Source organism: Neodiprion fabricii, chromosome 3, assembly GCF_021155785.1.
Source record: "Neodiprion fabricii isolate iyNeoFabr1 chromosome 3, iyNeoFabr1.1, whole genome shotgun sequence".
NCBI classification, from domain to species: Eukaryota; Metazoa; Arthropoda; class Insecta; order Hymenoptera; family Diprionidae; genus Neodiprion; species Neodiprion fabricii.
The window spans coordinates 21,825,493-21,852,946 of NC_060241.1; the positions used below are offsets into that span (position 1 = coordinate 21,825,493).

The following is a 27,454-nucleotide window of genomic DNA, read 5'->3' on the forward strand; positions in this document are numbered from 1 at the left end:
CACAGCCCGCGTGCAATGTAATTTACTTATTTCCTATATCTTTTGCAGACTTCCGCGTGCTGGAACGTGGTACCCTTTCTACATGTGCGTAGAACAAGGTCCGATCATTTTTATGTGAGATGAAAGATGTTTATAAAATTTACAACTTACCTAGTCTATAATTATCGTAAATGGGGATCAATTGCGTTAATTGCGGTCAGCACTACCGAAGCATTAGCTTGTGCGTAGATTTATGTGCACTGAATTCCATGCAAACCGGATGAAACTGAAGTTAGCAGTCAGTGTTAGCTGTTGCTAAATACGCGGCCAAACTTCTTTCGAATAGGATAATTCAGCACAGCGTTACTCCCAGTTACTAATTCTGGAAAAGGTGTGCCAGCTTTTCGCGACATTTGACAAGATTGGTATCGTTGAGCTTCGTTGTCTTATTTTTATCAGCTAGGCAAGGACGTTCCTTTGGCCTAACAATGAGCGACGGAATTTTATTATAATTCAATGACTGTGTCAAGATATATCGGATTGATCAAAATGATCGGGGCAGATTTCCTATCTGGAATGCCTTTTGTCGTAAAGAACACCGAGTGGCGGAAACAGGCGAGACACGTATCTCGTACAGAGAATGGTCCGAGAAAGAAAGAGGCAAAGCGACGCAACTAGTTACGGAAAGTCACAAAGCGCGAGTACACAAAGAGCAGGGCGTAGTATTATTACGAGAAAACACCTCGGAACGCGAAACGAAGAGGAAAAACAAGGTACCCAAAATCAGGAAACAAGAGTAAAGGCACGACCAGCTCGCTTCATCCATTTACGCCTCCCATACAACTGATTCTATTACGAGACCGGTATATACGTGATATTCTCTCTTTGTGTTCACTGGTCGGCCATCATTGATGCTGTAGTTACCTGCAGGCGCTAAAACATACTGCGTATAAATTCTAGATAAATCGATTAGGGTGCACTTTTGTGTTATAAATGATTCAAGCAGGTTTTCGGTAAAAGCTGCACTCCAACGGTGAACAATGTTTTTTTACACAGGTATCAAACATTTTTTACAGCGTGGCAAAACTTAGAAATCAAATCTTGCCAGAGCTCACCCAAATTCCAAGGAACATTGATCTGAGAAAGCGATGAACCACTGAAGTTCGAATTTTCGGATGGACGTTTAGAGGAAGACTTTGATTTTTTTTTAATGAGGAAATTTACCGATCAATCTTTCGATGCACATTCGTAAATTGGGTGAAGGGGCAAGAAATCGAGGGAGGTTAACGAAATCAGCCATGACATAAGATTCTGGGAACACAAAACAAATCATTGCACTCGAAGTGATAAGTCGAATCAGTTTCGTCTCTACGTTACGTCTTGGAAAAATATTTTTCGAAGAAACTGTTGGAAAAAATTAATTTTTAGTAGTACGTAAAGCGAAATCAAGAGAAAACAATAAATCACACTGACCAAATTATTAAAGCTTTCGTGTTTTTACGACGTGCTCAAACTTCAATTATTTAGTAACCGCAGTCTTATATCTCAAGATTTGTTTTCAAAATTCATTCTAAACATACTTGAACGTTGATTTTTTCACATGGCACGTTACATGTATTTACAGGTACAAGTGAAAGTATTTGCTCTTGCACTTGCCACCCAATAAGATGTAAGAATCGTTATAACATTTTCACAAATGAATGATGATTGAGGTATTGCGAATCATCGACATTCGTTCGAAACATCAAGTAATTTGTTAGGGTCAAGTGTTATGAAAATAAATGTATACGCAAACGAGAAAAGTGGCGCGCATTTCAAGCGAGAAGCCCAGCGCGTATATTTTTTGTATCTCTCAAGCTCGTTCCTCGGCGGGTTTGAATTCGTCGCTCGGAGCAGAATCGTACGGAGCGAGTCGAGATCGCGTAAGGTCAATTCAACGAAGTCCTTTCTCACGGGCTGACCAGTGTCCATCTTCGTGGATCCTCGCATCCCTCCGGATCAGAAAACCAGAATTAAACCCCTTCCGATTTTTCGAAGATGACGCGTTTCCCTCGAGAGCATCCCCTACGTGGCACGGCTGCATCCCGCGGGAACAGAAACAGCCCGGGAGCTTGACCGTTGTCCATCGCCCCTGCGGCACCAGTGTAGCAGCATCTCTCGCTGTACCGGCCCGTGAGAATTAAAACGCGCCTAGAAACTGGTCCAGCGAAAGTGAATGAAAAATTTATACGCCCAGAGTGGAAAAGAGGAGGGGAGATACTTGCGGCGTGTGTACAAGAAGACGCGAATCAAAATTCTTCGTTTCACTTCGTACTCATCTTCTTTTGAATTCAGTTCTCACTTTGCAGAGACGTCTCGATTTTCATTCATCGGCGTATCGACACAGACGCGATTCGTGCCGTTAAATAGTCCTACTTTTCGCGTCTACGAAGTTTGCCGGTGGTTTCGCATTTACATCTTTTTAGAAAAGTTTATATCCGCTTGACGCTTTACAAATTTTTCATCGAACAATTTCTACTTTATCTTTTTATTTTCAGCTGTTTACTTCTTTTTTCCCCGCTTGTTTATTTTTATTTTCCACCGTTTCGAAACTTTTCACTCTACGATCGTTTCAGTTTTTGCATAATACCGTATAAGCCCTTGTGACGTGATGTTCAATGGTGTGTGAACCGGCTTAAAACTGCATCAGTGACGCTGCGAACTTTCGAACATTGTCCAAGTGACGAGGATTGGAGCTAAACATCATACCGGATATTTTTCCAACAGTTAAAATTTACGTATACCTTTCTAATTCTCTATCGTATATAAAGTATGGCTTAGAAACATGTATATCGATATCGATATCGATATTTAGACTGACTTTATTCTTTTGTGTATCAAAAAAAAAAAAAAAAAACAGCAAAGATTTGTCAAAATTTTTAAAAAATTCCACACCTGTCGATAGCGGTTTTAATTTGTTCCGTGACCAAATATTTATTCCTTCTAGGGTTTCGCGTTCAAAGGATTAGAAATTGTTCAAATCAGCGTAACAACGCTCACGATATTCATCTGGTTCGAAAAAGCTTACAAAGTATGATCTGACTCTCCACTATTCAGAATTTAGCTACGCAATTTTAACGTACAGTGGAACAAGTGCCGGTTTCCAAAAATCGTCAACACGTACACGTTCCATCAAACTTCTTAAGGTGGACTAATTTTTTAGGGTTTTTATCAGCTTTTGCACGTAGGTGGCGCGGCGCAAGTGCGTGAAAGGGCGGTAAAGTGTTGTCCGTGTAAGTGTTTCAGGTTTAGCAAACCCGTTGATCTCGGTCCGGGACGTCGCAGAAGCCCCCCACGTCGGCGTCGGCTCGTCGGCTCGTCGGCTCGTCGGAGTGCGCGTGTGGCGGTTGAAGGAAGACCCGGCAGCGACGGGATTGTTCAGGAGCCGCCGCGACCGCGAACCGGAAGTTTCAGTTTCCACGGAAGAAGCCAAGAAGCTTTTAATCTACTCAGCGTTGGACCGGAGCCAGGCACCTACCCAGTTCTGATCCACTTGCCTCTAACGACGCCCCGGGATTTCACTAGACGTCTATATAGCGGAGGATTGGTGAGAAATTTCGCTTTGATGTTGCTAGCTTTTCCGATCGTTCTACGCAGGCACTTTGAATGACGTGTGAAGAAGCGGGGTAATCAGAATCACAAGATGGTTAGAAGGCTACTTTTGCTAACCGGTTCGTTTAATCTTTCACGAGAGCTCTAGGAGACTACGAAACCGTACGTTTCACGGCTTTGTGCAAACTGCGGGGAAAAATACGACGTGCGGAAACTCGTGAGTTCAGTTACGGTAAAATCTGTAACGAAAGATTTCCATTGTGTCACGATTGATGACATCGTAAAATGTTCGCAACGAATTCCGCAAAGAATTTCACAATTTCTGGGCCAATTAGTTTTCGAAAGTCGAAATGGATGAAAATAAACGAAAAATCGTCGCATTTGCAGGTTTTAATGAGATAACGGATCGCCATTTGTGGCTGAAAGTTGTCATGTCTTCGGCTAAACCCGTTAGCATCGTGATCGTTAAACTGACTATGTTATATTCCCGGTACTTTTTGAGACATTCTACGTAACAAGGACTGAAATAACACAGCTGTTTGGAAATATAAATGGCGTTGTGGGATTATGATTTAGTACCAATATGTCCCAAGATTCCGGTATACATTTTCTGAATATACATTCTATCCGATACAAGTTTCATTTCCAACGAAATATAAGACAGGCAGACAAAGCATATAGGAATGAAGAATCCATGATTTAAATTAGTGAAAAATGAAAAAGAAACGGAATAGCATAACCGTGAATAATGTGCACCATAATTTGCTCGAAACCACTTTTTCCACGATTTAATGCATCGAGCATGACTCGACTCGTGTTCAGGTAATGTATCTAATTTTTCGTCCGAATTGCACCGAAACATCTAAACATTTGCCTTTCAACTTTTCTTTCCATCTTTATTCAGTTCAATATTATTTTGGCACCCGCGAGAGGTTTCGGTGAACGAATAATGAACCCGTACAATTCGTTGCACTCGATGAGTAGTCTGATACAGCGTGAAAATCTAGGAAATTTTGATTTCAAAGGATTTCATGGCAACAACCTCGAGAAACTAATTGAAAATTTATTATCTCTCTTTTTATTTTCGTTTCAAATTATTGTCTCGTTATATCGAATACGCATTTGGCCTTGGCTTCAATCCTACAGCGGTAGAATTTAACGAGTAGTCATGAACCCTCGCACGTGTATTTCCATTACAGTATCACGTGACGATATGATCTCCGGGCTGAGCGGGGTGGAATCGAGGTATAAAACCAGTGCGGTAAATAAGGGTGACCGCGAGCGGGCACCGCCTAGTTTTTCGCTGAATGATTTAGCCGGTTATTTGACCCGCGGGGCTGCGAGGCTTCGTTGAAACTCGAGGTGCGCGCGCTGCCTGAGCTTCTGTTGCGGAGAAGAGGTATCAAAAAATCGCCAAGCCATGTCGCACCTGTTGATTGTTATTTTATTTGCCACTTTTTAACTGTCGAAACGTGCGGATATACGTGACAGGAAATTTGCAATTCGTCCAGCAATCTACGAATTCGAATAATCCTCTAGGAGATTCGTACGGATTGACACAGCCGAAACGAGGCTGAATCTCAACAATAACCTGGAATTGTAGGTGGAAGAAGAACGGCTTAAATTATTCAGAGCTGAATCTACGAGAACAAGTCTCTTTCACACTTTTTTCGCCTCAATTAAAAATTAAACACAGTATAGATACGGAGTCTAAAGCGATTCCGAATCTGACTGTTCTCAACTGAAATTCATAAAATTTTTTAAACAATGTGAATATATTCTGAAATTTCACTAAAGTCTTGGACATTTTTCAAAAAAGGAAATACCAATTATCACGCTCTTGAATAATGGTCACTTTTCACCGCGCACAGGTTCTTAGAACGACTCGTGTATTAGACTTAAACAATCTTGATCCGATTCTCCCCGCAAACAAAAATATTACGCTTCAGACGAGACAATTTTGGTCACACTGCGGCGGAATTACGAATAATAACTTTTTTCTCAGTCAAACATAAATTATACCGTCACAAAGTTGAGCAATATTGCAAAAATCCAGTGAAAACTGTGTGCGCGTAGAGAAACACGCGTAGAATATGCACGAGATGAAAAACTTGACTCGCGGGAATCTTCGCCGAGTGGTTTTACGGTCAGGGAATCGAGTTGTCGTAAAATCCCAAAGCAGACCGGGCCCGATTAGCCAGAAGCTGTTTCAGCCGGACTAAAATCGTTGTTTTCTTTACCTCCGTTAGTCGGGTTCGACACAGAGACGCGCCGGAATACCTACACCGCATTTCGTTGTACCAACACGACACACGGGAGGCGAAAGGCGGGCGGGCCTAATGGCTACATTTGCTGCCACCAAAGTTGTCCGCGACACAATGGGTGGTGCTGGGTCGCCGGGTCGCCGCGCGGGTCACCGGGCCCCGAACGGGAGTGGGACTGGGACTCGGGCCCATCCGGCAGGTAGCCGGCGGGCCGCGTCGGTGCGTCGCTGGTCCGTCTCCTTACGGGAGCTTTAAGAGTCGTGCAAGGTGCGGGCAGCCGGATTTGAACCCACATCGCTGCCGCCTCCGGCTCTCGACGCGCTCGGGACTTCCCCTTTCCATTCCCCTTCCGGCGACCGCGGTTACTCTCTGAATTAGCCGTAATAAACCCTGTCCTCCCGCTTACCCCGGCGGCGGAAAGTTTGCCGGCCGGATGAAAACCCGCGCCAGGCGGAGCGGAGAGAGCTATCCAATATTGGCGACTTGCCGATTAATTTAAAAAATCTCATTACCCCGGACGGGTTCCCGCCGGTAAACATCTCCCCGGCTGTGTACGTGCGTCCAACTCGCTACCCGATTTATATCTCAGTCCTGAATTACCGATAAAAACTCCAATCAAATCTCGTGCCGGCTCTCCGACAGGCGGACGGGGCGATCAATTAGTTCCGATGACGCGGCGAGGCCCGGTTTCCAAATCTCTGGACCACGGGTATTCGGTGACAGCTATTCTTCCATCTCGCTCGTCGGCTGCATTACGGTCCCGTGAGCATCCCCGGAAAATTTCACTGCAAGCTGTGTTGAGTGGGTTGTATATTAAAAATTATTCGGGTACGATTGAAAGCCTGAAACGGATGGACAGACGGGTTTACGGTTGAGTCAAAATTTTCTTCTAGCAAATACTCGGCGTTTGGAACTCCGTCAATACTGAAATGACGACGAACTGAAACAATGTTTCGAAGTGAAGCAGGCGTGTAACAACCATGTCAATTTTACACCATTGTTTAATTTTGATTGTCAAGTACGAATTTAACAACAATTTCGTAGCCGGCAGAGTCTCACGCTCAACGTTACGATCTAATGAAAATTCGTTTCCACCATCCATAGATAATTTTTATTTATTTTCTTGATCACGAATATTACGGAAAGCCGAATCTTGTTCAGGCTGTTCTCAGAGGAAATCACATCAATTCACGATCCATGGATCAATTTTGATCCATAAATTTGCTCAGAGACAAAAGTACCGTAATTAAAAACCCTTCATACAAGGTTCATCGGTTGTAGCAAGAAAAATGTTTGATTTACAGCCGGAGACAAGTCACAAGTCGTATTTCAATGCTAATTACGGTCTACCGACCGACCTTTCAAAATCCCCACAATGAGCGCATCCTGCCACAAGTAGGTATTCCAAAAACTCAGCACCACCATCCGCAAGGCGCACGTACCGTTCGATTCGACAAAGAGAGTCGACCCACGCAGAGCGATCAAAGGCGACGAGCCGCATAAATTGATCCCGTAGCGGTAACTAGCGGCGTTCGGTAGTCCAAAGTCTGCGGCAGGATATACCGTCGAATTATACTCACCGCCAAACGCGTCCCGCTCACCCAGAGCGATCGGGCCAACAAGCGCAACACAGCCCACGTAACGCTGCGGAGACAAACACCGCCGGAATTGATGGGGTCGATTGTCGAAGGGGGTACACACGATGTACGCACGTGTACGTCACGCACGCTGCCCGTAGCTCGTAGGTACATTAACGCACACAGTCCGCCGGCCTGCGGTGCCGCATGAAGTACCGGTTTCCTGCCGGGCGGCAGGGTGGGGGCAGGGAGACGCGGCATGTGTGCCGGAGTTTAATAATTCCGGGCCCTCCGGCCGAGCCAGCGGGGGACCGACGGGCCCCGAGCCTCGTGCCGGGCGTTACGGGGCACCGGCCCCCCACCGCGTTAAGCCCGGCTTCGTCGCACCCGTGGGTTCTTGCCTGTGTGTGCGTTGGTCGAGGGCGACGGGCGCCGAGGGTTTTTGGAAATTTCTGTTAGTCCGTGGAAGGACGGAACGACCCAAGAGCAAAGGCGACGAGCTTTGCCAGCGCTCGATGGACGCTATCCACTTCTCTCTTTCTCTCTCTCTCTCTCTCTCTCTCCCCTCCTCTCCTCTCCGCGTACCCGCGCGGGTTAACGGAATTTCCGGACGGCTAAAGTCACCGTCCACCGCTCGCTTGCTCGCCTCGTTGCTCTTTTGTTTATCGTCTAACCGACGCTACGAACTGGTGGTCTTGAAACTTCTACGTTCACGACGGGAAGCGGAATATGTTTGGACTCCCCCTCCTCCCCCTCCTGCCCTCCTCCCCCTCCGCCCCCGCCATTCCGCCGCTACCCTCGAAACGTATCCCGGAATAACGCCTCACTCTTATGTAGGTAGAGCTTGCGCTCACGATCGCTAGGGTTTTACCTATACGTGCTACTGCGCGTGTTTGTAAGGTTGAACGATGTTTTGCTTCCAAACTAGTTTCGTTTTCACTATTCTTTGACTAATTGTGCATTGTACTGCGATCAGGTATTATAACTGTACCTGTAACATTCGTCTCGTCGCCACCTTGCATCTAAATTTATTTTTATACTCATTCCGTGGTATAACGTAGGCAATATGGGTAGTTCGCGTGGATGTTCCTGTCTTAATTTTGTCTTTTGAGACGGTTAAGCATTTATTTGTTTCTCGGAGGCCGGAGGGATGAGTAATTTTTATACTTTTCATTTTCATTACTCTTATTCTAAATACGTGTAACAAATATACTCTTTGACACAATTTTATACGGCTTATTTTTTAAAGGTATATTATACAAACCTAAAAATTCATCCAAAAATTTACTTCGCGTGGACGCCTGCGGTACTAGGCATAGCTTGCAATCATTCAATAGCTAGTTAAAAATACGGAAAAATAAATGTTTCGAGAAGAACATGAAATTTTTCTCTTCGCGAGTGGTATAAGTTATGGTTTGAACGATGGAAATTCTTTGAAGAAGTCAATGATTATAAAGCTTTATTGTCAGAGGAACAAAAATTTAATTCCATTTTACGTACGAGTTGATCTATTTCGAGTGAGATGTAGGAAAACGTATCGATTGCCCGCCTTCGAAATGGCTGTTTTGCGCCCTATGTCAGAGAAATTGTATGGTTTCGGTATACTTACTGATACTAAATCAATCCCACTTAGAATTATGAATTAACGACGCAAATCACGCGTTGCAAAATCTACAGATTCGAGAGATTCCAAAAGAGTAGTTCAGAAAGGATTAGTAACAGACGGATACATATATTATGAATCGTCTGTTTAGAGAGATAGCGATAGATCCGGATCAATGACGCAGCCGCGAATCAGTGATAAATGACTGTCGCAATGAAGCGGGATGATGAATAAGACAGACGATAATTAAATAACAACGAAGGATACTTTACTTGAGTAAGGTGAGGCGATTCGATGAGTACCGCAAGAGATCTGTGTAACAACTGAGATTTGATCTCGGATTTGACAAAGGTGAGAGAATATATTTATGATACCTATAGGAGCTAGCTGATACTGTATATACCTGAGACAGTGAGTAGATAATACCTGAAATACACAGCCGGACTGTTTCGGCAGGATTCTAGGTAGAGTCAGGCAGATAAACACTGCGCGCGAGTGTGCGTACGTATGTATGAGGACAACTCGAAATGCCGATTGACATTAAAAGACATAAACTTAGAAACTCAACAGCTTATCCGTTTCTCTCTCTGTTTTCATTTCCCTTTCTTTCTCCTAAGTCGTTCACGGGACTGTCTCTTCGACGCTTCCCGTTGAGTGGGGGAAAACCGATAGTCACCTTGGCAGTGTGGCTAGTTGGTTTAGGAGCGACACCAACGCGTCAGACCAATCACTGAAGTTCAATTAAAATTAGAAACATTACGATCCGGTGGAAATGTGTTCGGATATTGTGGGAATATTCGATTTCTAACGCTGCAGTCTAACCACCCGGCAAAAAAAGATGCGAATTATTTTTCGTTCTATCGATTAACTTTAACATCGATGTAAATAAGGAAAATAAATCGTCTGCTGTGTTATGCTCGTCATTTTTCTCCTCTGCGAAGAACAGAAGTTCACGTCACCGTTTCAGTCTAGAGCATATCACCCTGCGATTCCATTGTGTCATCTATTCAAATGGAAATCAAAATTTGACAATAATCTTCGATATGCTGATCCGGGACTAGATCATTTAATCGGATTTGATCACGGCAGAACCAGGCTGTCAAGTCGATTCTCAAGATCAGATTATACAGTTATGTCAATTTCAGTGATGAGTTGAGAAATGAAAGTACGCTGTGAAAGTATAAACGATCCAAAAAACTAGTTCATTTCCGACTGTGCTATCTGTTTCATAAATCGGATCCTTTCACACAAAATTGAATAAATTTTCATAGACAAGCACCTACGACTTGGTTCATGTTTATCGGAGCTCTGCAAATATCATCAGATGTGAGTATTACGATTCCATAGAAATTTGCAAGATTCAGCGTAGTGGAGTAGATTTTTATAAACCGCGGTTGCGTTTCAAAGGAATTTCGAATTTCGTATCAACCCTCCAAGGGCCATGTGGTTTTTTATGGACGTTGCCGGCCAACACGGACGATCTCGTCCTTGACTCTTTTTCCCCCACTTATGGCATTTCAACAATTTCCAAAAAATTCTGGTAATCAGTTTCAGGTGCCTACTTGATATTCCGGTATCTTGCATTACGAAATTTCCAATCAGTTTATTAGTAGAAATGATTAACCAATGTAAAAATTCCTGGTACACCGATAAGCGAGAAAGTCAGGGTGGACGATTCTTCCATTCGTTTTCCTCTATCTGTACAATTCATCATTCCACGATGATACAATAATTACGGAACGTTCACGACGACTGAACATCGATCGAGAAGATAAGAAAGAGAAAAAAAAAGAAATATCGAAAAAAAATCACGACAGCGGATAATGAATCTTCGGATCGTTTCTCGCGGTCCGAAAAGCGTCGATCCAAGTGAAATTCACCCGCACTCGGGCACTCGTAATCAAAGTTCGTTTTTATTCACCCGCTGCCAAAGACGTACGTACGCGGGACACCTCTCTCCCTCTCCGTCTCTCTCTCCCTCGACTCGAAGCTCTTTGAAAGGCAGGCTCCGGTGGCAGGCAGAGCCCGAGATATTACGCTACCGCCGGGCGGCATGGGAGCGGTTGCAGCCTCGTCGGGGCAGAGGGTGGGGGGAGAGCCGATACTCTCCGGCTCTCCGGCTCTCCGGCTCTCTCGGTGCAGCAACGTGAGCGCCGACGGTGTCCCGTCGCCTCCGTCGCCGCTCGGCCCGACTCGGTTGCGCTCAGCGGCTGGCATAGTGGCGGCGTAGAGAGAGCCGCCCACCTCCCGCCTCCGCCTCCAGCCGCCGCCGCCGCTATCCATGCGCCAGTGTCCCACCGCGCGCCGAACAGTTTGCACTCAGAAGCGATCGACGCCCGCGCCGCTCTCCTTCTCTCTCTCAGCCTCTCTCGCTCTCTCGCTCTCTCCCGAGCGGTGAGCGCCGCCGCCTCGGGACGTACGGAACGCGTACGCCTCCGTCCCAGTCACTCGCGGCACTTTTGAAACGTGTTCACCGGCGCTGTCACCTGATCAGACGACTCACGCGGCTCCCTCGCGCCGCGTCGCAGCTCGAGAGTTCCCGTCTACCTCAGCGGGTTTCTTGGCTCCTCGGTTCGTCTCGGCTCTACCGGGTGCGGGATTTTCTACCATCGCTTCGCGACAGCCGGGGTGTTGATACCGCTTTTTTCTCCGACCGCTACGAAACCTCGTAGCATTCGCGGTGTGTGAACTGTGTTGATTGGAAATTAAAAACAGAAAGTGCAGCTCGATACGTGCGCGAATAGTTGGTTGTGTGAACGTACCTTGTATCGCAGTGCCAAGCTGCGGGATAAGATATACCGACGAACGCACGACCATGCAGAGTTTCCTTGGATTACGTACGCGACGCAGCATTACCGGAACTGCAGTTGTTGTATAGGTAATAATCCAATTTCAATTGTCAGGCATGCGAATAGTGAGATGAAGCCAGCCGGTGCCTGTTCATTTTTTCACTGTCCGCACTTTCTGCTCCAACTGAAAAAAACCACTGCATCCCCAAGCGTTAAATTGATCCTGAGACTCTCCGATAGCTCGATCTTCGGCAGTGGCCGTTAATCGCACCCAACGGATCCTTCGACGCCCTCTTCATCGAGCATTGAGATCGCAACGAGAAACGTCGTAATTGTTCTCTTCTTTTCCAAATACACGCGTATGTTCCTCGCATGTTTCACCTGCAGCAACTCCCGCATATGCAGTACCCACGGCGACTCGGAGAGGCGAGGAGCTGGAGCTTGTTAGCAGGCCGCTAAACGGCTGGCGGATCATTAAAAATAGGCGAGTCGCGCCGTCTGGGGTTTGGGTAAGGCGCGAGAGCTCGTAGGAAATCCGGGGGATCGGGAATCGCTAACGGTCGTCGCGGAGGCCCAGGTCGCCGTGGGTCGTCGGGGTTCGCCACACCCGCCCGTTCGGGAATTCAGCTCACCGCGGGCAACGAATGCCGCCGGGATTCCTCGAAGCGTGCGAGATACCGAGTGCCGCGTCCTTTGTTCGAGACGGCCGCTTCCGACAAGCTTCTCTTTCGACTCCGCCGCCTTTTCCGCGTCTCTGTTTTGCCGAAATTTCCATATCCCCGATCGGATTTCGCCCCCGTAATTTCGAGCCACGTACAGGAATTCGGTCGGATTTTTTTTTTTGGCACGTTATAACGCGCGCATCGAACGAGCTCGTTTTGTCGCGATGAGAATTCGAGGGTTAATTAAGACCTCTGGTCGCGCGTGGTTAGTGTCCGAGATCGGACGGCGTTCCCCAACTCGGCTGCTCGTTCATCTGTTTATATGTTTATCTATTCTGGCCAATCGCCTCGAGTCGGACCCTCGTTTCGTCCGGATTCAACTCGGACCGACGACGGCCTGGCGGCGACCACGAGCAGCGCAATAAACTCTACTTTCAAACGGTGGCAAACCGAGCTTGGTGTAATTACTGGTATATAGATGTATATAGGTGCGCGTACATACCGCGTTGCGCCGTCGAGAGAGACGGAGAGAGCGAGAGAGAGAGAAAGAGCGAGCGGCCCGTCGAGGAGTAATTGGGGGATAAGCGCGATTGGCCCAAGTGCAAGGGGTGCTGGGCAATTGGTCGTTCGGCGGGTATGCCATGTATATAGGGAGAGGGGGAGAGAAACGATCGGCCGGGTCAAATGCACCACGAATTAATCAAACCTTGGTGAAATTGGATGAGAGAAAAAAAAAACAAAAAAAAAAATAAAATAAACTATCTTCACATACGTTTGTAGTTATAGTTCTTAGTTTTCAATTATTGTTAAAACTGACATGACATTCGTTTCCATGCGAACGGAATAAACAAATTTGTAGGTATTTACTCAATTATGAAAGAAATATTCTCATCTCACGATATTTATAACAAACATTAATTTGATTATACGCGTGTAAATTTTACGCGGAGAACGAATACGTATGTAACGGTAGTGCCTACGGACGATTAACGATCAAGTTAATAAGAATAATTTATTCCTTTTTCGAAATATTTTCTTGATCAGAACCTTGACAATTTCTGAATCTATATATGCAATTCGAACGATTCTCGAATTGAAATAACGGCTACGTTATAAACCTGATTTCGTAACTACGACCGATTACATGGAAGACAGGAAAAGAAGGGGTGACAAATGATTAACTATTCCGACTTTCTGGCCGTCGCAGTGGCTTCCGAACTGTACCGTGCACATACGTTATCTGAGTAAGCACCTACATACATACGCAACGATACATGAGTCGCGAAAGTGTGCAGCACGGATTTGGCAATGCACACGTTATACGTATACCCGGGATGTGCGAACATTGCGGAACACGCGCGTGCACGTCGTATATTCCGTATCACTTACGCTACTCGGTGATCAATACTTTTGCTGTTTTCGTCACGTATAATGCTACACGCTCTGTTGTGTGGGCACAGCAGCAACGTGCGTATGCGTACCCAGGTACACACAGAACTACGCTGACTTTAATTTTTGTATGTACGTATACCGGCAGCCCTCGTGGCACCGCCCGCAAATATTTTCAGATGCTTCTTGTGGCAAAACTATTAGACATAGCCACACGCTCTCGTGGACTTTTTTGCAGAGCTTATCGACACCTTGAAAACTCATGACCATACATACCTTTCCTCTGTACGTAAGAGTTCGGTCAGCGTTCGGTTAAATGTCCGATCCCATTACGATTTGGTTTAAAAATATCGTTATATCTTCAAAACCGTCGATCTGGATGTAACGAAATATATCCTAAAACCTGACCAGACATTACAGATATTCGTAGAATAAAATAGAATCAAAATCGGTTCGGTAGTCCCGGTGATATAAGCGAACGTACTGACAGACGGACAAAGAGAGAGAGAGAGAGAGAGAGAAAGAGAGATAGACGTCGAGTTTTATGCCTATAGGTATATGGTATGCGGAGAGGATAAGATGCGTATGACGTACATATGTAGATACGCAAGCCGTATAACGTGGCCGGCGCGCAGCACATGCGATTGCTTGGTTCCGGACGACCGTTCGTGACGGTCGCGTAGCAGCTTCAGTTTTCGTGCCTGAGTGATCAGCGGCGGAGAATTCCTCCTCGGATCCATCCGCGAACACGGTACAGAGCCTATAGCCGCTTCAGCGCGAAACAAAGAGCCAGCCGCCATCTGCGGACAAATAACACTTGAGCGGCGCGGCGCCCGTCTGTAATATTATAGCCTGTACAGCGACGCGTAGCCGCAAGATCCGCGGAACGGAGGCATAGAACGTCTATCCGAGCCGTCGTCGCGAAACCTGCACGACGACGATCAAGGAGGAGGAACGGGAATTATTTCTCCGACTCGCGCTGCCCGCTTCTTCACCTACGGAACAGGCGCGGCACGGCGCGGCACGGCGCGGCGGCTAACGAGGACGACGGCTCGGTATCCTGCGAGTGAAATTCAAGACCTCGCGCACCTCCAAATTAGTCCCGGGCTTCCTTATCGCGTCCGACCGCTGCGCTCGGCTCGGTCTTCGCCTCGCTCACTCGACCTCCTTAATTCTCCGGTCGACCTCACGCTTCGTGCTCCTCCTGCTGCATCGCATCTAGCGCCGAGCCGATGCGACGCGCCGTCCGTTAAGGGGGGCACCAACACACACGCGCACACAAACACACGAGTCTCTTACGGCGTCGTAAATAACGCCGAATATAAACGAGAGAGAGAGGGATGATCGGTTCTTCGAGGATTCAGCGACTTTCGTTGCAACTTCCGTTAATCTGCGGACGCAGTGTTCCCCTCCCAATAGTTGGTAAAATGTGGAAAAGCAATAAAATTCACCGTAGGTGTAAACGTTCGGATAATTTAAATGTGGAGTAATAAGTAGTCTGAATTTATTTCTACAACATAGTATTTAAAATTTCACAAATTTACGTGGCCGAATATCAACTCTTAAGCCGGTGAAGAATCCAAGTCAAATTGTTAATTGGTGTAAAAACCGCAATTATCGCACAATTGTTACTTACCGATTGGTAATTTTTGAGAGTTACGTTCCACTCGTATTCAACTCGCATTTTACGGATCAGGATATTGCATCAATGTTTTCAATTCCCGGGGTGGTGCAATCGACTATGCAACTGAAGCTGGCAATGAGAACATGTTACACTTGTGCATATTTTGAACGATCCTTTAAATTCTGCCGTATACGATGTTATAACACGAAGCGAAGAGATTGTGTCGAGACAATTGGGAATATCCGCATATGACAATAAAAAATGGCAGCACAAATGTTTACGTTTGATCATTAAGATTATAGCACTTGATTAAACAAAGAGAAAAAGATACGACGATTTGTTCAATAATTTGCCTCGTACTTTTGATTTTGATTTCAATTACATTTCATTCGACTAAAGAGTATTTCCAACTGGCCGATACTGCAAGAAAATCCTCCCTTATCCCGAGAAGTGGAGTAAAAACGTTTCAAATCCAGCGCCATTCTTGCAAACGCGAGAAACGGGGTAGCATTTTCCCAGCTCCTGTAATAACGAAACTGAAGCTCCGTACCTCAATTCTGTATACGTATACGTACATTGTACGTTATACGTCGTATACGTATCGGCGCAGCGATTATCGGCCGCTGCTCTCCCAGTCGGAGTCCCTCCGGGTGGTTTTGCGCCAGAGAGCCGGGAGCGGTATTTAAACGCGGAGAGATTCCCCCCTCGCACCCCCGGTTCGATACCCACGCTGCACGAGGAGGCGACCCGCGATTACGTATTGCGGACACGCGCCCCGGCCTCTCCGTGCCGACGAGGGCAGCCGACAGGAAGCGCCTAGCGTGACAGTGGCCGCGCAATGTGTCCCGTCCTCGTCCCGTGCGGGAAGAGAGTAGGAGGAGGTCGTGTATGCAATGCGCGAGATAGTAAGAAGCGTGTGGGCGAGCAGTGGAGCACCGCCGTCTGCGCCGCGACGCTGCGGAGTTACTCGAGTCCTTTTAGGTGTGTGGGTGCAGCGCGGTAGGTTGGACGGTTGCTCGGTTAGTCGGTGTTACGTGACTCTGGCTCGGCTTCCCCGGCGCCCCCGCCCCCGCCGCCTCCGCCGGCTGGAAAGGTCGCCTATTTAATGACTCGGGAACTCCGGCGCGACCGTGCATCAGAGCGCGAACTACGCACCGGTCGTCCTTACGAGCGCACGCTGCGCTATATACACGGAGTGACGGGCGTATGCCTGCCGTAACGTACGCTGCATCCTCCGAGGAATAAACAACTAGGTACCTCCGCAGGCCTGACGAACTAGTGACGATGAGAATAGAGAAATAACCGTCAAGGAGAGGTCGCTTTGACGATGGACGCCTGGGAGTGGAAAACGGAGAGATTGTACCTTCAAGGGAGGTTTCACGCGCTCCGCGCGCCTTGACCGTAAGCACACACGCGCGAGAGAGGAAGGTTCATTTTTATGTCGTTATATTTCATTACCTTCTTCGGCACTGCTGACTTCGCCTCCCTTCACACGACGTACCAGGCCTCGTCCTTTCGTTCGGGTTTTCGGCGGTCGTCAACGTGGGGGGTCAAATGACGCGTGACTCCTCGGGTTGCCGCTTGCGCGCACCCTGCGTTCTTCGAACTCTGTGTCGTTGCATGGGGACGAGGCGGGGTAAAGGACCCCAATTTGTGACCCGGCAGAATCCGTTTCCCGATTTTCTACACTTGGAGCCCCAAACTTTTCCCGCAGAGAAGAGTATCTGGGTGTCACACTCGGAATTGCACTTATTCAGCTGATACGAATTTTGCCCTTTGCTTTCGACGAACTTGTCGCGACTTCTTTGCTGGATTCCAAGGTGGCGGATGTTGAATGGTTCGTGATCAGCACGTGCCTCAGGGCTTGCCTTTGCGGTAGATCATTATATAGATAGGCAGGTATCTGTTCTTGTGACACCTTTCTCTCGGAGCTACGGAAAACAGAAGAATTGCGTTTCTAATTTATTGACGAAATTAACGTTCACGTAAGAAAACATCGAAACAAAAATATCGATATTTTGCAGTTGTGTGATGACTTTTCACCTGGTGTTGAGTTTCCAGAACATGCAGTGTATTGCTCAATTATGGTTTAACGAAATTTCAGACAACCTCAAAGTGGAACCGTAAACTAGCGTTTCTCGAGAGAAAACATTTTTCAACCTACAACCACATCTCAAAAGTCTCAATTCTTACGACTTTGTCAATGAATAGATGGATTTCTTGACCAATCGGCCATCGTAAACAAGAACAACCACAAATCAAACTATGACCGTTTCGGTCGGAGTTTTAAACGAAAATTGGGTGGGGTCCGACAGACAGACATCTGAGTGGCAAGTACGTCTCGAAAAATAGGTATTGCATGCGATTTGAATACTTGATGATACCGGAGAATCAAAGAAAGAAGAAACCTGCGAGAAACTGGAACTCGTTTCGTATCATACCTATGCCTTTGTGCAATGCTCTAGCGTATGCAATCAACAGTACTGTACATGCACCGCATTGCGTGTGGTACACCCGCAAACTCTACCGTCGCGACACCTCCTCGCGACGCTATTATCGTCGTTATCGGTTTTTGTTTGCGCGATTCTGTCGTCAGGAAAACGCCAAAGCCTTCGTGCGCGGCCTTATCTCGCGACCGTATCGACTCGGGCCGCCGCAACGCCAGTGTAAGTATCGGCAGGCGAGAACGGCCGTCACGGTTGACTAGCAGACCGAAATCTAGTTCGCGGTACAAGTTTAGACTATTTTCCCCCCCGTGACCAAAAATCCGTAGTTCGCTCCCGAAAGCTACACGTTACCGAAACACTTTGCCCGTATTCACGGAACCATACGCCGCTCGAGTGAACCAGTCACCGATCTTCAACCTTTTTCCCTTTATGTTTCAGACTCCGAGATCGGAAAGGCGAGGAACGCGAGGCTATTCCTTCTGACATTACGAAGCTGCGACCTGATTCTATCGTCAGTGATTCAACGCGACGCTCTACGATGGCTTCGGTGATGATGGGTCTGCGACGAAGAGTGCCCGTGAACAACGGTTGCTCGACAACGAACGGCGGCATATCCTCGGCCTCAACATCCTCCAACAAGCGCTCGAGGACGGAGAACAACAACAGTCCGTCCCATGGGAATCTGAACTCGTTAACGGGCGGGCAGGGCGAACCTCCGGCGAAGAAGTCGCGCTCGACGGGTTCCGGATCGACGAGGAACTCTGCTCCCGGGGCCTCCGAGGCCTTGGGGACCAAGAGCCGTGGCGGCTCGGGGCGTGGAGGGTCCGTCTCGAAGAGCGAGGGCCCCTCGAAGGCCGCGGGCCAATCGGGCCCCGCGAATTGGCCCGTGCCCAGATCGAGCTTCTCGTCTGTAGCGGCGCTGCCTCTGGCTACGGGACAGCCGACGATGAGCGGCGGCGGTAATTCCTCCTCGTCTTCTCTCGGCGCCGGAAGCGCCATTCCGTACATGACACCGTCGGTGACGCCGTCCGTTGCTACGTTCGTTGGCAACGCGACGAATTTGAACAAAAACACCGCAGTGTCGTATCTCGATATCTCGAACATGACGAGCGCCGGCGGTGGCAGCATCGGATCAACGGCCAACGCGGCATTCGCCAGTCCAAACAACGCTCACTCGCCGGCCAAGAACGCGAGCGGCATATTCAGGGTCGGTATAGGCAAGGAAGGGCCCGCCAAGAAGTTCCAGAACGATACCATGTTCAACGCCTATCAGCCTTGGGTCATCAAGACCTACGGCGATCTCGCAAAGACCAAAACTATCACGATTAAAAAGTACGCCAGGATTCTTCGCACTCTCAGAGGCGAGGAGGCCAACAGCGCGGAAAATAGCAAGTTCAGGTTCTGGGTCAAGAGCAAGGGCTTTCACATCGGACAGCCCGATGGATACGATGCCAAACCTGCCGACAGGATCGTTGGCAGACACGCCGTCACCAGTCCGGGACTTGATCCACCTCTCTACGTTCCCACCCAGCCACCTCATAACAAGGTAAGTTTCACCTTTTTGCGTCAAGCCTTAAGCGCACTTTTTTGCAGACATACGTCAAGTTTTCATCGATTACTCGTTAAACTTCCGATCTCGAAGAAGTAGTTCACTCTGATTTTTAGCCGTAGTTTCACCACTTGGTGCTGTTCGTCAATTTTTGGAAGTTGGTATCGGTGGAAACTCGAGTATTTGCGATTGAGCCTGATGAAAGATGAAAACCTTAGACACACAATTTGCAATCACTCTAGATAGGTGAATTACAGGAAGAAATTGTGATCAGTTTATCTGCAATTTCGTTCCGTTCGGAAGAATGACCCGATGGAACAGGTTTGACCGTCGCCTCAAACTGCTCTTCATGTACCGCTCGAGGTATTTTAAGCGTTAAATTTTATTCCAGCTGAATTGAAAGTGAACGATAATTGATAATATTAAATTCATTTTACGAACACTCGGAAGTGAAGGAAAACTATTTCAGACCACTTTAGTACCTCTTTTAGCGAAGCGTTTTTCGGTAATTGTACGTCAGTGGAATACTTTCTGTATTATCCAGTTCACTTTTGCATCATCCTTAAGAATTGACAAACATGTTGTCGAACAACTGTTCAACAACTTTGCCTTCGCGATTCCGAATCCGTACTTCCCACATCGAGTCCGAATTTGCAAATTTCCATTTCGCCGACACACCTCGCAAACCGTCGCTCCATATCCACGAGGAGACGATGTTCCAGGGCTTGGGGATATAAAATATTTTCGGCTACCCGATACTCATTTTTCACGGTTGACCGTTGCGCAACGGGGATGCGAGGAGATAACGACGCGCCGCTCGCATTCTGCTGCCGTTGCCGCTGATACGCGTTGGTTAAAAAAGCCCCGCGGCATATTGCTCTCTTCGTTTCTCTCACTGGGTGGCAGCCAGAAGCGTGGGGTCTGGGGCTAGTCATTAGTCACTTGCCGAAGCAGAGGCACAGACAGGCTCCGCCGATGCTCGTCTTCCTTCCTTCTCCCTCTCTCTCTCTCTTTCTCTCTCTCTCTCTCTCTCTCTCTCTCTAGCTCTCTTCTCCCTCCCGCTGCACGGAAATTCTACCGATCGTGTTCGCCTCTCTCGGCGCTAAGCCTCTCGCCCGTCTATCTTGATTGAGAGGGAGTTCTCCGGACGGGCCCGGTGAGTATGGAGAGAAACGAACCGACGCCAGGGCCTCCGGCCCGACAGAGACCGACTCTGGTTGTCATTGATCGTCCGCCGACTGCAACTCGCCGCTAAAGGTCCCGTGCAGGCCGTCGACGCCTCTGCCACGTCGCCTCGTTCCTCCGAGCTGCTTTTCCACTCGGTCCCTCGGTCCGTGCTTCGACTGAGATATATATTATCGCTGCTCATCGTCAGAGTTTTCTTAGATCGTAAACGCGGGAGTCTAATTGCGTAGGACTCAATTCCGATAAGACCGCATTATTTTTTAGCCGATTCGTGACGTGCCTGCAGAAATTGTTGAGAAAAAATAAACGATCCACGGCTGTTCCGTAATTGAAAAACTTGTTTGTCGAAACTAATTCGGACTCGAGTTCGTGTACGTATTACGTAACATTCGACATTTTTATAGATATTTTCACTTGTGGTGTAATTGTGTTTTGTACAATATTTACGGAAAGTTTGAAGAATAAACTCCACAGTAGAGAAACAGCAGCTCATGCAATAATAATGTCAAGTGAATTTTAGAAGTCGTACGACACAAGCATTTTTTTTTCAAAATATCACATCTCATGATTGTCGTTCAGAAATTTTGTCAAAAATGAAAAAACCTTCGAAAATCAAAAATTTGCATTTTGTTTCGTTGCGAAGGTCATTTTTGATAAATTTTATCTTCGCGATTTCTTTGAAACATTTCAATCAATTTTGTGGTGGCAAAATTTCACTGTCAAAGTATTACTACGAAGAGTAAAAGAATACCTAAATTTTCATCCAACCCAAGCTAATGCAATCTAATCTGACCTAATTTTCAACTTACTTGTTTCATTCCTTATACCGGATACAGTAGATTTCTAGTAATCTTATTTCACCTCTAGAGTTCCCCTTTTTGAAACTAATTCCGGCCCGCAACCGAACCATGGAGCTCAACGAATAACCGATGAAACTGTATTTCTATAATTTTATTTTCTTGTTTTATAAACATTTTTCGATTCACACTTCGGTGTCAACGATCAGCGCAGACTCGATACGTCGACAAATAAAGGAAGTACATAATGAAAAAAATGCGGTTAGCTGCAGAGAGAACGAATCCTCACAGCGCAATTTCCGTTCGACATCGAATCGAACTCCGACCTAACCAGCGACTGACAGGCAGACAAGCCTCAGCCAGACAGACGGACCTTTCTTCCGCGTAATTGTGAATAATTAGGAAAAATCTAATTACAACTGCAGCGGCAACTCGTCAACCAGACTCTCGATGGGAGGCAAAGTAATTACGAAATAATTGCGGGAATCTGGGACACAAGAATTCGCTCGGGTTGCAGACACCCGGCCGGCCTCAGCTTCGCTCGCTTTAACTTTTAACTTCATTCAATATACATCTGCAACGCCTCGGAGTTTCGCGGTATCCCGTTGCGCAGGCTTGCAGCCAACCTCTGCAGGTATAACATATTTAGGTTTTGAATTTAGTCCGTACCTAATTCTTATTGCATATTTTACACTGGAAAAAATGATTACAAAAATATAATTTAACAGCGCGGCTCATCTCGCCGCTGATATAACAGTCATAACTTCAGGTTCGTTACGATCAGGAAAAACCGGAAAGGGTCTCGGAATTTTATTGAAAACCGCGGTTTATATAATATCAGATGGAGTGTAAGTCAAATTGTAAACAAGGTGCTGACAATCGCCGTGCATGGGGGAATATTCACTCTCTCGTTCGAACAAAGTGTGGGACTTGGACTTTTTATTTATGTATTTTTCAACTAATCATGAATTTCAAGTTAGTAACGTTAATGTACCTTATGAAAGATTGGACGAATAATGAGGTATAATTTTGTAACTTTAAGCGTAACTTTGACGGAGTCGAGTTTTTCTTTGCAAAATATGCAGATGTATGTTTGCCGAATTTTAGAACAATCCTGCTGTTGCAAAATAACGAGTTTTTTTTGAAAATTGCACAGTTACGAGGTTTCACATTTATTACTGTACTTCGACTCCGTGGCGAGAGATGAGAATGTAAGAATTCGCAAGTATCCGAAGTACGAATCTACTCGAAATGTTCAAATCTGGTTGAGGCCGCGTTTTCAGTCGGCAGGAGTCGATCCTCTCGGTAAGAAGACGGGTTGTAGGAGCGTACGTTTGTCGGAGAGAGGGCTCCGAGTCTTTCGAGGCTTGGTCGCTAACCGTCGCTAACCATCGCTAACCCCAATATCCGCGTCGAAGGGACCCTTCGGTTCCCGCTCTTCTCTCTCTCTCTCTCACTCTCTTGGTTCTCCCGCCCCACGCCCTCGATGATTATCGCCAGGCCGCCCCGATAATGAAAGCACACGCGTTTGCTGGTGTTGGTTTCGCCCGGGGTGAGGAGGCCAGAGCTACGGAAAAAAAGGAAAGAGCTGGGGTGGCGATACACGGGTTTTCAGCTCGGCTGAGTCACGCACTCAACGGAGAGCCCGGGACTCCGCAGGGGGAGAAAAATAGAGACCGAGGATTTCGAGCCGCGGTAATTCGAGCGAGACACACATGTGCGTACGAACCGGGCTGTCGGCTCTGCCTTCATTACATGCCTGCTGCACAGCCAGGAATCGCGAGTCTGGCTGAGATTTTGAATACAGAAAAAAGTCCCGTGTTTTCATTCGATTTTTTATCGACCGCGTATAGCGAAATTTCAACGCACTTTTCGTCGATGTTCTCGCCGACGTCTCTCGTTACAAGCTCTATTCATCGCGGGGCTTTCCATGGGACAGGATCCCGAGAAATAGTATACCTTCCGTACCTTGATTGGTCGGTTTCATACCGAGCATCGTGGGCGAAACTTTGTCTGGTCCTTCGGTTGCGACATTCAAGGGGTACGGAGCTTTGAAGCTCAACAATATACGAAGAGCTGCCCTTTAACGAGCTGCCTCTCGCAACGCAGGTATCCAATTAGTCAACGTTACCGGCGTCACGTTCTTCAGTTTGCTTACCGTCGGTATTATGTTATAAGCCGAGGTCATCCAAACCGATCGTCCGCAGTAATCGCCGTGAAATTTGTCGCTCGTATATCTTCGTCTATTTTAAACAAGGGAGGTTGGAAAATTTCACCCGCATAATTTTTCCACAACTTTGATAAAAATTAATCCATTTTGCAGGGTCGATGGCTCGTGATAATTAAACGATAGAATACAACGAGGAAAGGGTTTTCAGGAAAGACGATGGAAGGCATTTTTATACTGTCGTCTGTCCGTCTCTTTCGCAAGTACATTCCGGAACAACTGGACCGACTTACGCCCGGTTTCTTTTCAACGACTTGAAATAATTTTCTCCTTCCCGCAAAGGTTTTAGTTCAGGTTTCATGACGCTACGACTTCCTGGAGCGGAGTAATGGACCTTCAAGCTGACCGGAGCGAGGCGCGTAGCCTGCCGGGGCGTAGCCCCGTATTCTATTAATATTCTCAAAACCGTCAGACTCTACTACCTCTCAACCCAACCTCGGATACGCGATTTACGCATAGCGAGTATACGTACAAATTTTTTTTTTTCGAGACTATACAGTTTTTTGAAAATAACCTTTGGGACTTGTTCGAGTGTATCCTCAAATTACGTCCCTGTAACGTAACGGAAAATCGACGTATAATTATTACAACGCATTTCAACGAGTGGTCGAGATACTTTGATGGGTATAAAATCATCCCGAGCAATCTCAAATTGTAAATTGTGATTGTATTTAAATAATTCTAATTCATTTCTTAAAACTTGCAGTTCGAAATTCGAATACACAAGTGCGGCGAAAACCGTTCCGCAATCTCTTTAACCCTTTCCAATCGCGCCGCACAGCTGTGCTGTAGATAAAACCGCAATGTATCCCAACACCGGGATACGTACGTTTACATACACGCTTGCACCGCGTCCTGCAGCCGGAGCTTTTCCGAAACGGGTACGATCCGAAAGTTCGACTTGTGAGTGTAACTCGCACCTGCACTAGCCTTAAATTTATTCCTATATAGAGTTTCCGTCTTCTCCATAATTAGGATGATGTATTTGAAACGACTATTTATCCAGCTACCAATTATCCATGAGTCATTTTCTACTACAGTTACTGGTTCGCTTGAATTCTTCGGTTAATAGTTACCTAAAAGCGAATCTCGAGGATTTGAGCCTGCGGGGACTCTAACGCGATTATACGCGAAATTTGCAACCCGTGCCGGGGGTGGCGTGTAATTGCACCTTGGCCTTCGCTAATTAAAAATCCGTTTAACCGGTCATAACTAAACTTCGGCGGTCCGGAATGCGCGAGGAAATTGCGGCGAGGTTGAGAGGCGGAGAAGATCGCCTATCCTTGTACCAGGAGTCAACGAGAGGAGATAAGCCTTGCTCCCTCGCTCAGCCTCAACTCGCTATCCAATAGCACTTCTCTTTTCCTTTCTCTTCCTCCTTTTTCATCCTATTATTTGCAGTATTTTTGTTTGTTTGTCTTTTACGAACGACGGCTTGTACCTCTCTAAATGCTCCGTTATACGACGTAACGTGGAAGAAGAAAGTACATATATAAAAACCAAATCTTTTTACACAATTTCTCGTATATTCAAGACGCCGCATATCGAATAACGAGTCACGTGAGGATTGAAAAATTAATTGCAGTACATTTTTTTGTTCCGTTAAACACACGTGAAAGATTATACATGATAATGATTGATTTTTTTTACAAAATCATTTGCGAACTACGAAAAACTTTTGGTACCTAACTGTTACGATAATTACTTCGCGTGAGCAAAGGTGATGACAATGTTTGTAACAATAAGCAACGACGAGCACCGCTTGTTAGTTGAAGTCGTATAACTCGATCGAAGAAGGCGCACCGTGCAACTTGATCTCCGTTCATTATCGTACCGTGCTGGAAAACTGCCAGGGATTGATTGATTCAAGATAAGATATTAAAGTGTGTATTGCGATACTCTCGGCCGAGAAATCCTTTCGTTCTACCGCGATGCTTTGCCACTCGTTATACATGGCGGGGAATGAGACGACGGTTATTGAATGATTATTCGCGATCATAAGAACCCCTGCTGCTTTATCTGAGATCGAAAAAATCATCACTTACAGAGCGATTACTGTATAGCCGCATCACCGCGCAAATTTTCTCACAATTAAAGCATTGTCATTTTATACGATTATCATGTTGCCTTTGGTACTTGAGTTCGAAATCATCTTTCACAAGAAGTACGGATAAATCTTGATTTTATTTGCAAAAAAATAATAAAGCACTGGATTTTTGAGTGATGAAATACAAGAATTCCTTTTCTGCCAAATTCAGTTTCAAACTTAATCAAAATGAATTTTTATCACAGCTTAAATTGGGACGCATTTCAAAAAACGATGCAACGGGTAGTCAGTATGAATTGATAATATAATTGGGTAAATTTATACCGTAAGTTATAATCATACGATAACAAAGTCTGCAAGATTAATCGCTGTTCAAGTTTCAAAAAATTTATAGAACAATTGTAAAATATATTTGAACCGATCTTTCCGCATAGGCCTCAGTTTAGGGTAGAGAATTGCGGTTAATCGATTAATCGGTTCATCAATCCTTTCGATAAATCGTTTTCTTCGATTGATCAATTAACCGCGCAGCCCTACTTTAGGGCAATCCTATATTTCCATACTCGAGGCAAGACTAACAATAAGAGGAAATCATGCTACACTAGTTCTCCAAATAGTATTTCTTTTTACCGACAACGGTAATTGGACATAGCTGCCGCCAATTTTCTCTCCCCTTTTCGCCGGTCGTGGACCAACGACGGTATTTCGAAAGCGTCCCGGACACGGGCATTAATTCCTTGAAAATTCGAGGGCGGGTACGGTCTCACGCACATCGGAGTGTCCCGCGGGGTTTCGCGCGGCATCGAGGCCGGGACCGGGACCGGGACCTCTCATCATCGTCCGTCCCTCTCGCCCCGCGTTTCCGAAAGAGGCGTGCGTGCGCTCGACTCGCCGGCCCGAGGGCAATTAGTATTTTGCCGCCAAGGGAGAAGCGACCGGGGGAAAGAGGAGAGCCGGCTCCCAGCTCCGGCTCCGGCTCCGGGCCCCCGACCCGTCACCCTCGGCTTTGGCAGCGCTCGGAGCGCGCGCGCGTGTATAAAAAGCGCCTCGGAGAGTGGCAGCGAAACGGACCGAGACGGAGCGGGATAAAGAGAGCGAGAGCGAGAGAGAGAAAACCGGGACTTTTTGTCCTGCGGCCGCGGCCGCCGACGACCGACAAAAATAGACGCCCCCTCACCCTCTCGAGTCCCCTTCCTTCCTCCTCCTTCTCCCCCTCTCCCCCAACAAGTTTCATCTCTCTTTGCATCTTCTCGGCGGCGACGTTCACCGTCCCGTACGAGCTGGTTGTTAGAGGGTGGATGAAGGGAGAGATAAGTCCGATAGCGCACGCCCTGCCCGACGATCTCTATCTCTCGGCGTATGTGTGCGGCCTACGGGAAAGGTGTAGCTAGCTAGTAAAGGGTATGCGGGGTGCTCGCCTGCATCTTTCTCCGGTTATGTATTATGATGGAGCGGGACGGATTCTTCTCGGTGGCCTTAGAAAACCCTCTGTACCTTATTTATACTTTACGGTGCATGCGGCCAGGTGCGGGCTACCAATATCGAACGATTCGTTCCGCGGAGGCTGGGCTCGATCAGGTTAGGAAAATAGGATTGGCGATACAAGATGATGACAAACGAATAAGTAAAGACGATCGGTTAGTAAAAAGTAAGGAAAACTATTTACGGGCAGCAGACTTACGAGGGCGAGATGTTGTGGTATAGCTGAAGAGAGAGAGGAAAGA

At 46.8% G+C, this 27,454-nt stretch overlaps 1 protein-coding gene across 5 annotated transcripts in view; it reads left to right on the forward strand.

Annotated features, from left to right (window-relative positions):
* The first annotated feature begins 3,406 nt into the window (after positions 1–3,406).
* Positions 3,407–27,454, forward strand: part of LOC124177873 — a 48,936-nt gene continuing 24,888 nt past the window's right edge. Inside the window, exons 1-3 of one of the 5 annotated variants that reach the window (XM_046560769.1) lie at positions 12,696–13,320; positions 13,617–13,709; positions 18,364–19,471. In XM_046560769.1, the coding sequence (XP_046416725.1) occupies positions 13,639–13,709; positions 18,364–19,471 (1,179 nt within the window). In that variant the 5' untranslated portion in view covers positions 12,696–13,320; positions 13,617–13,638. Of the gene's footprint in view, positions 3,566–11,324; positions 11,893–12,695; positions 13,321–13,616; positions 13,710–18,363; positions 19,472–27,454 lie in introns of those variants that run through there. The other 4 variants (XM_046560770.1, XM_046560774.1, XM_046560771.1 and 1 more) reach the window with 4 other exon arrangements.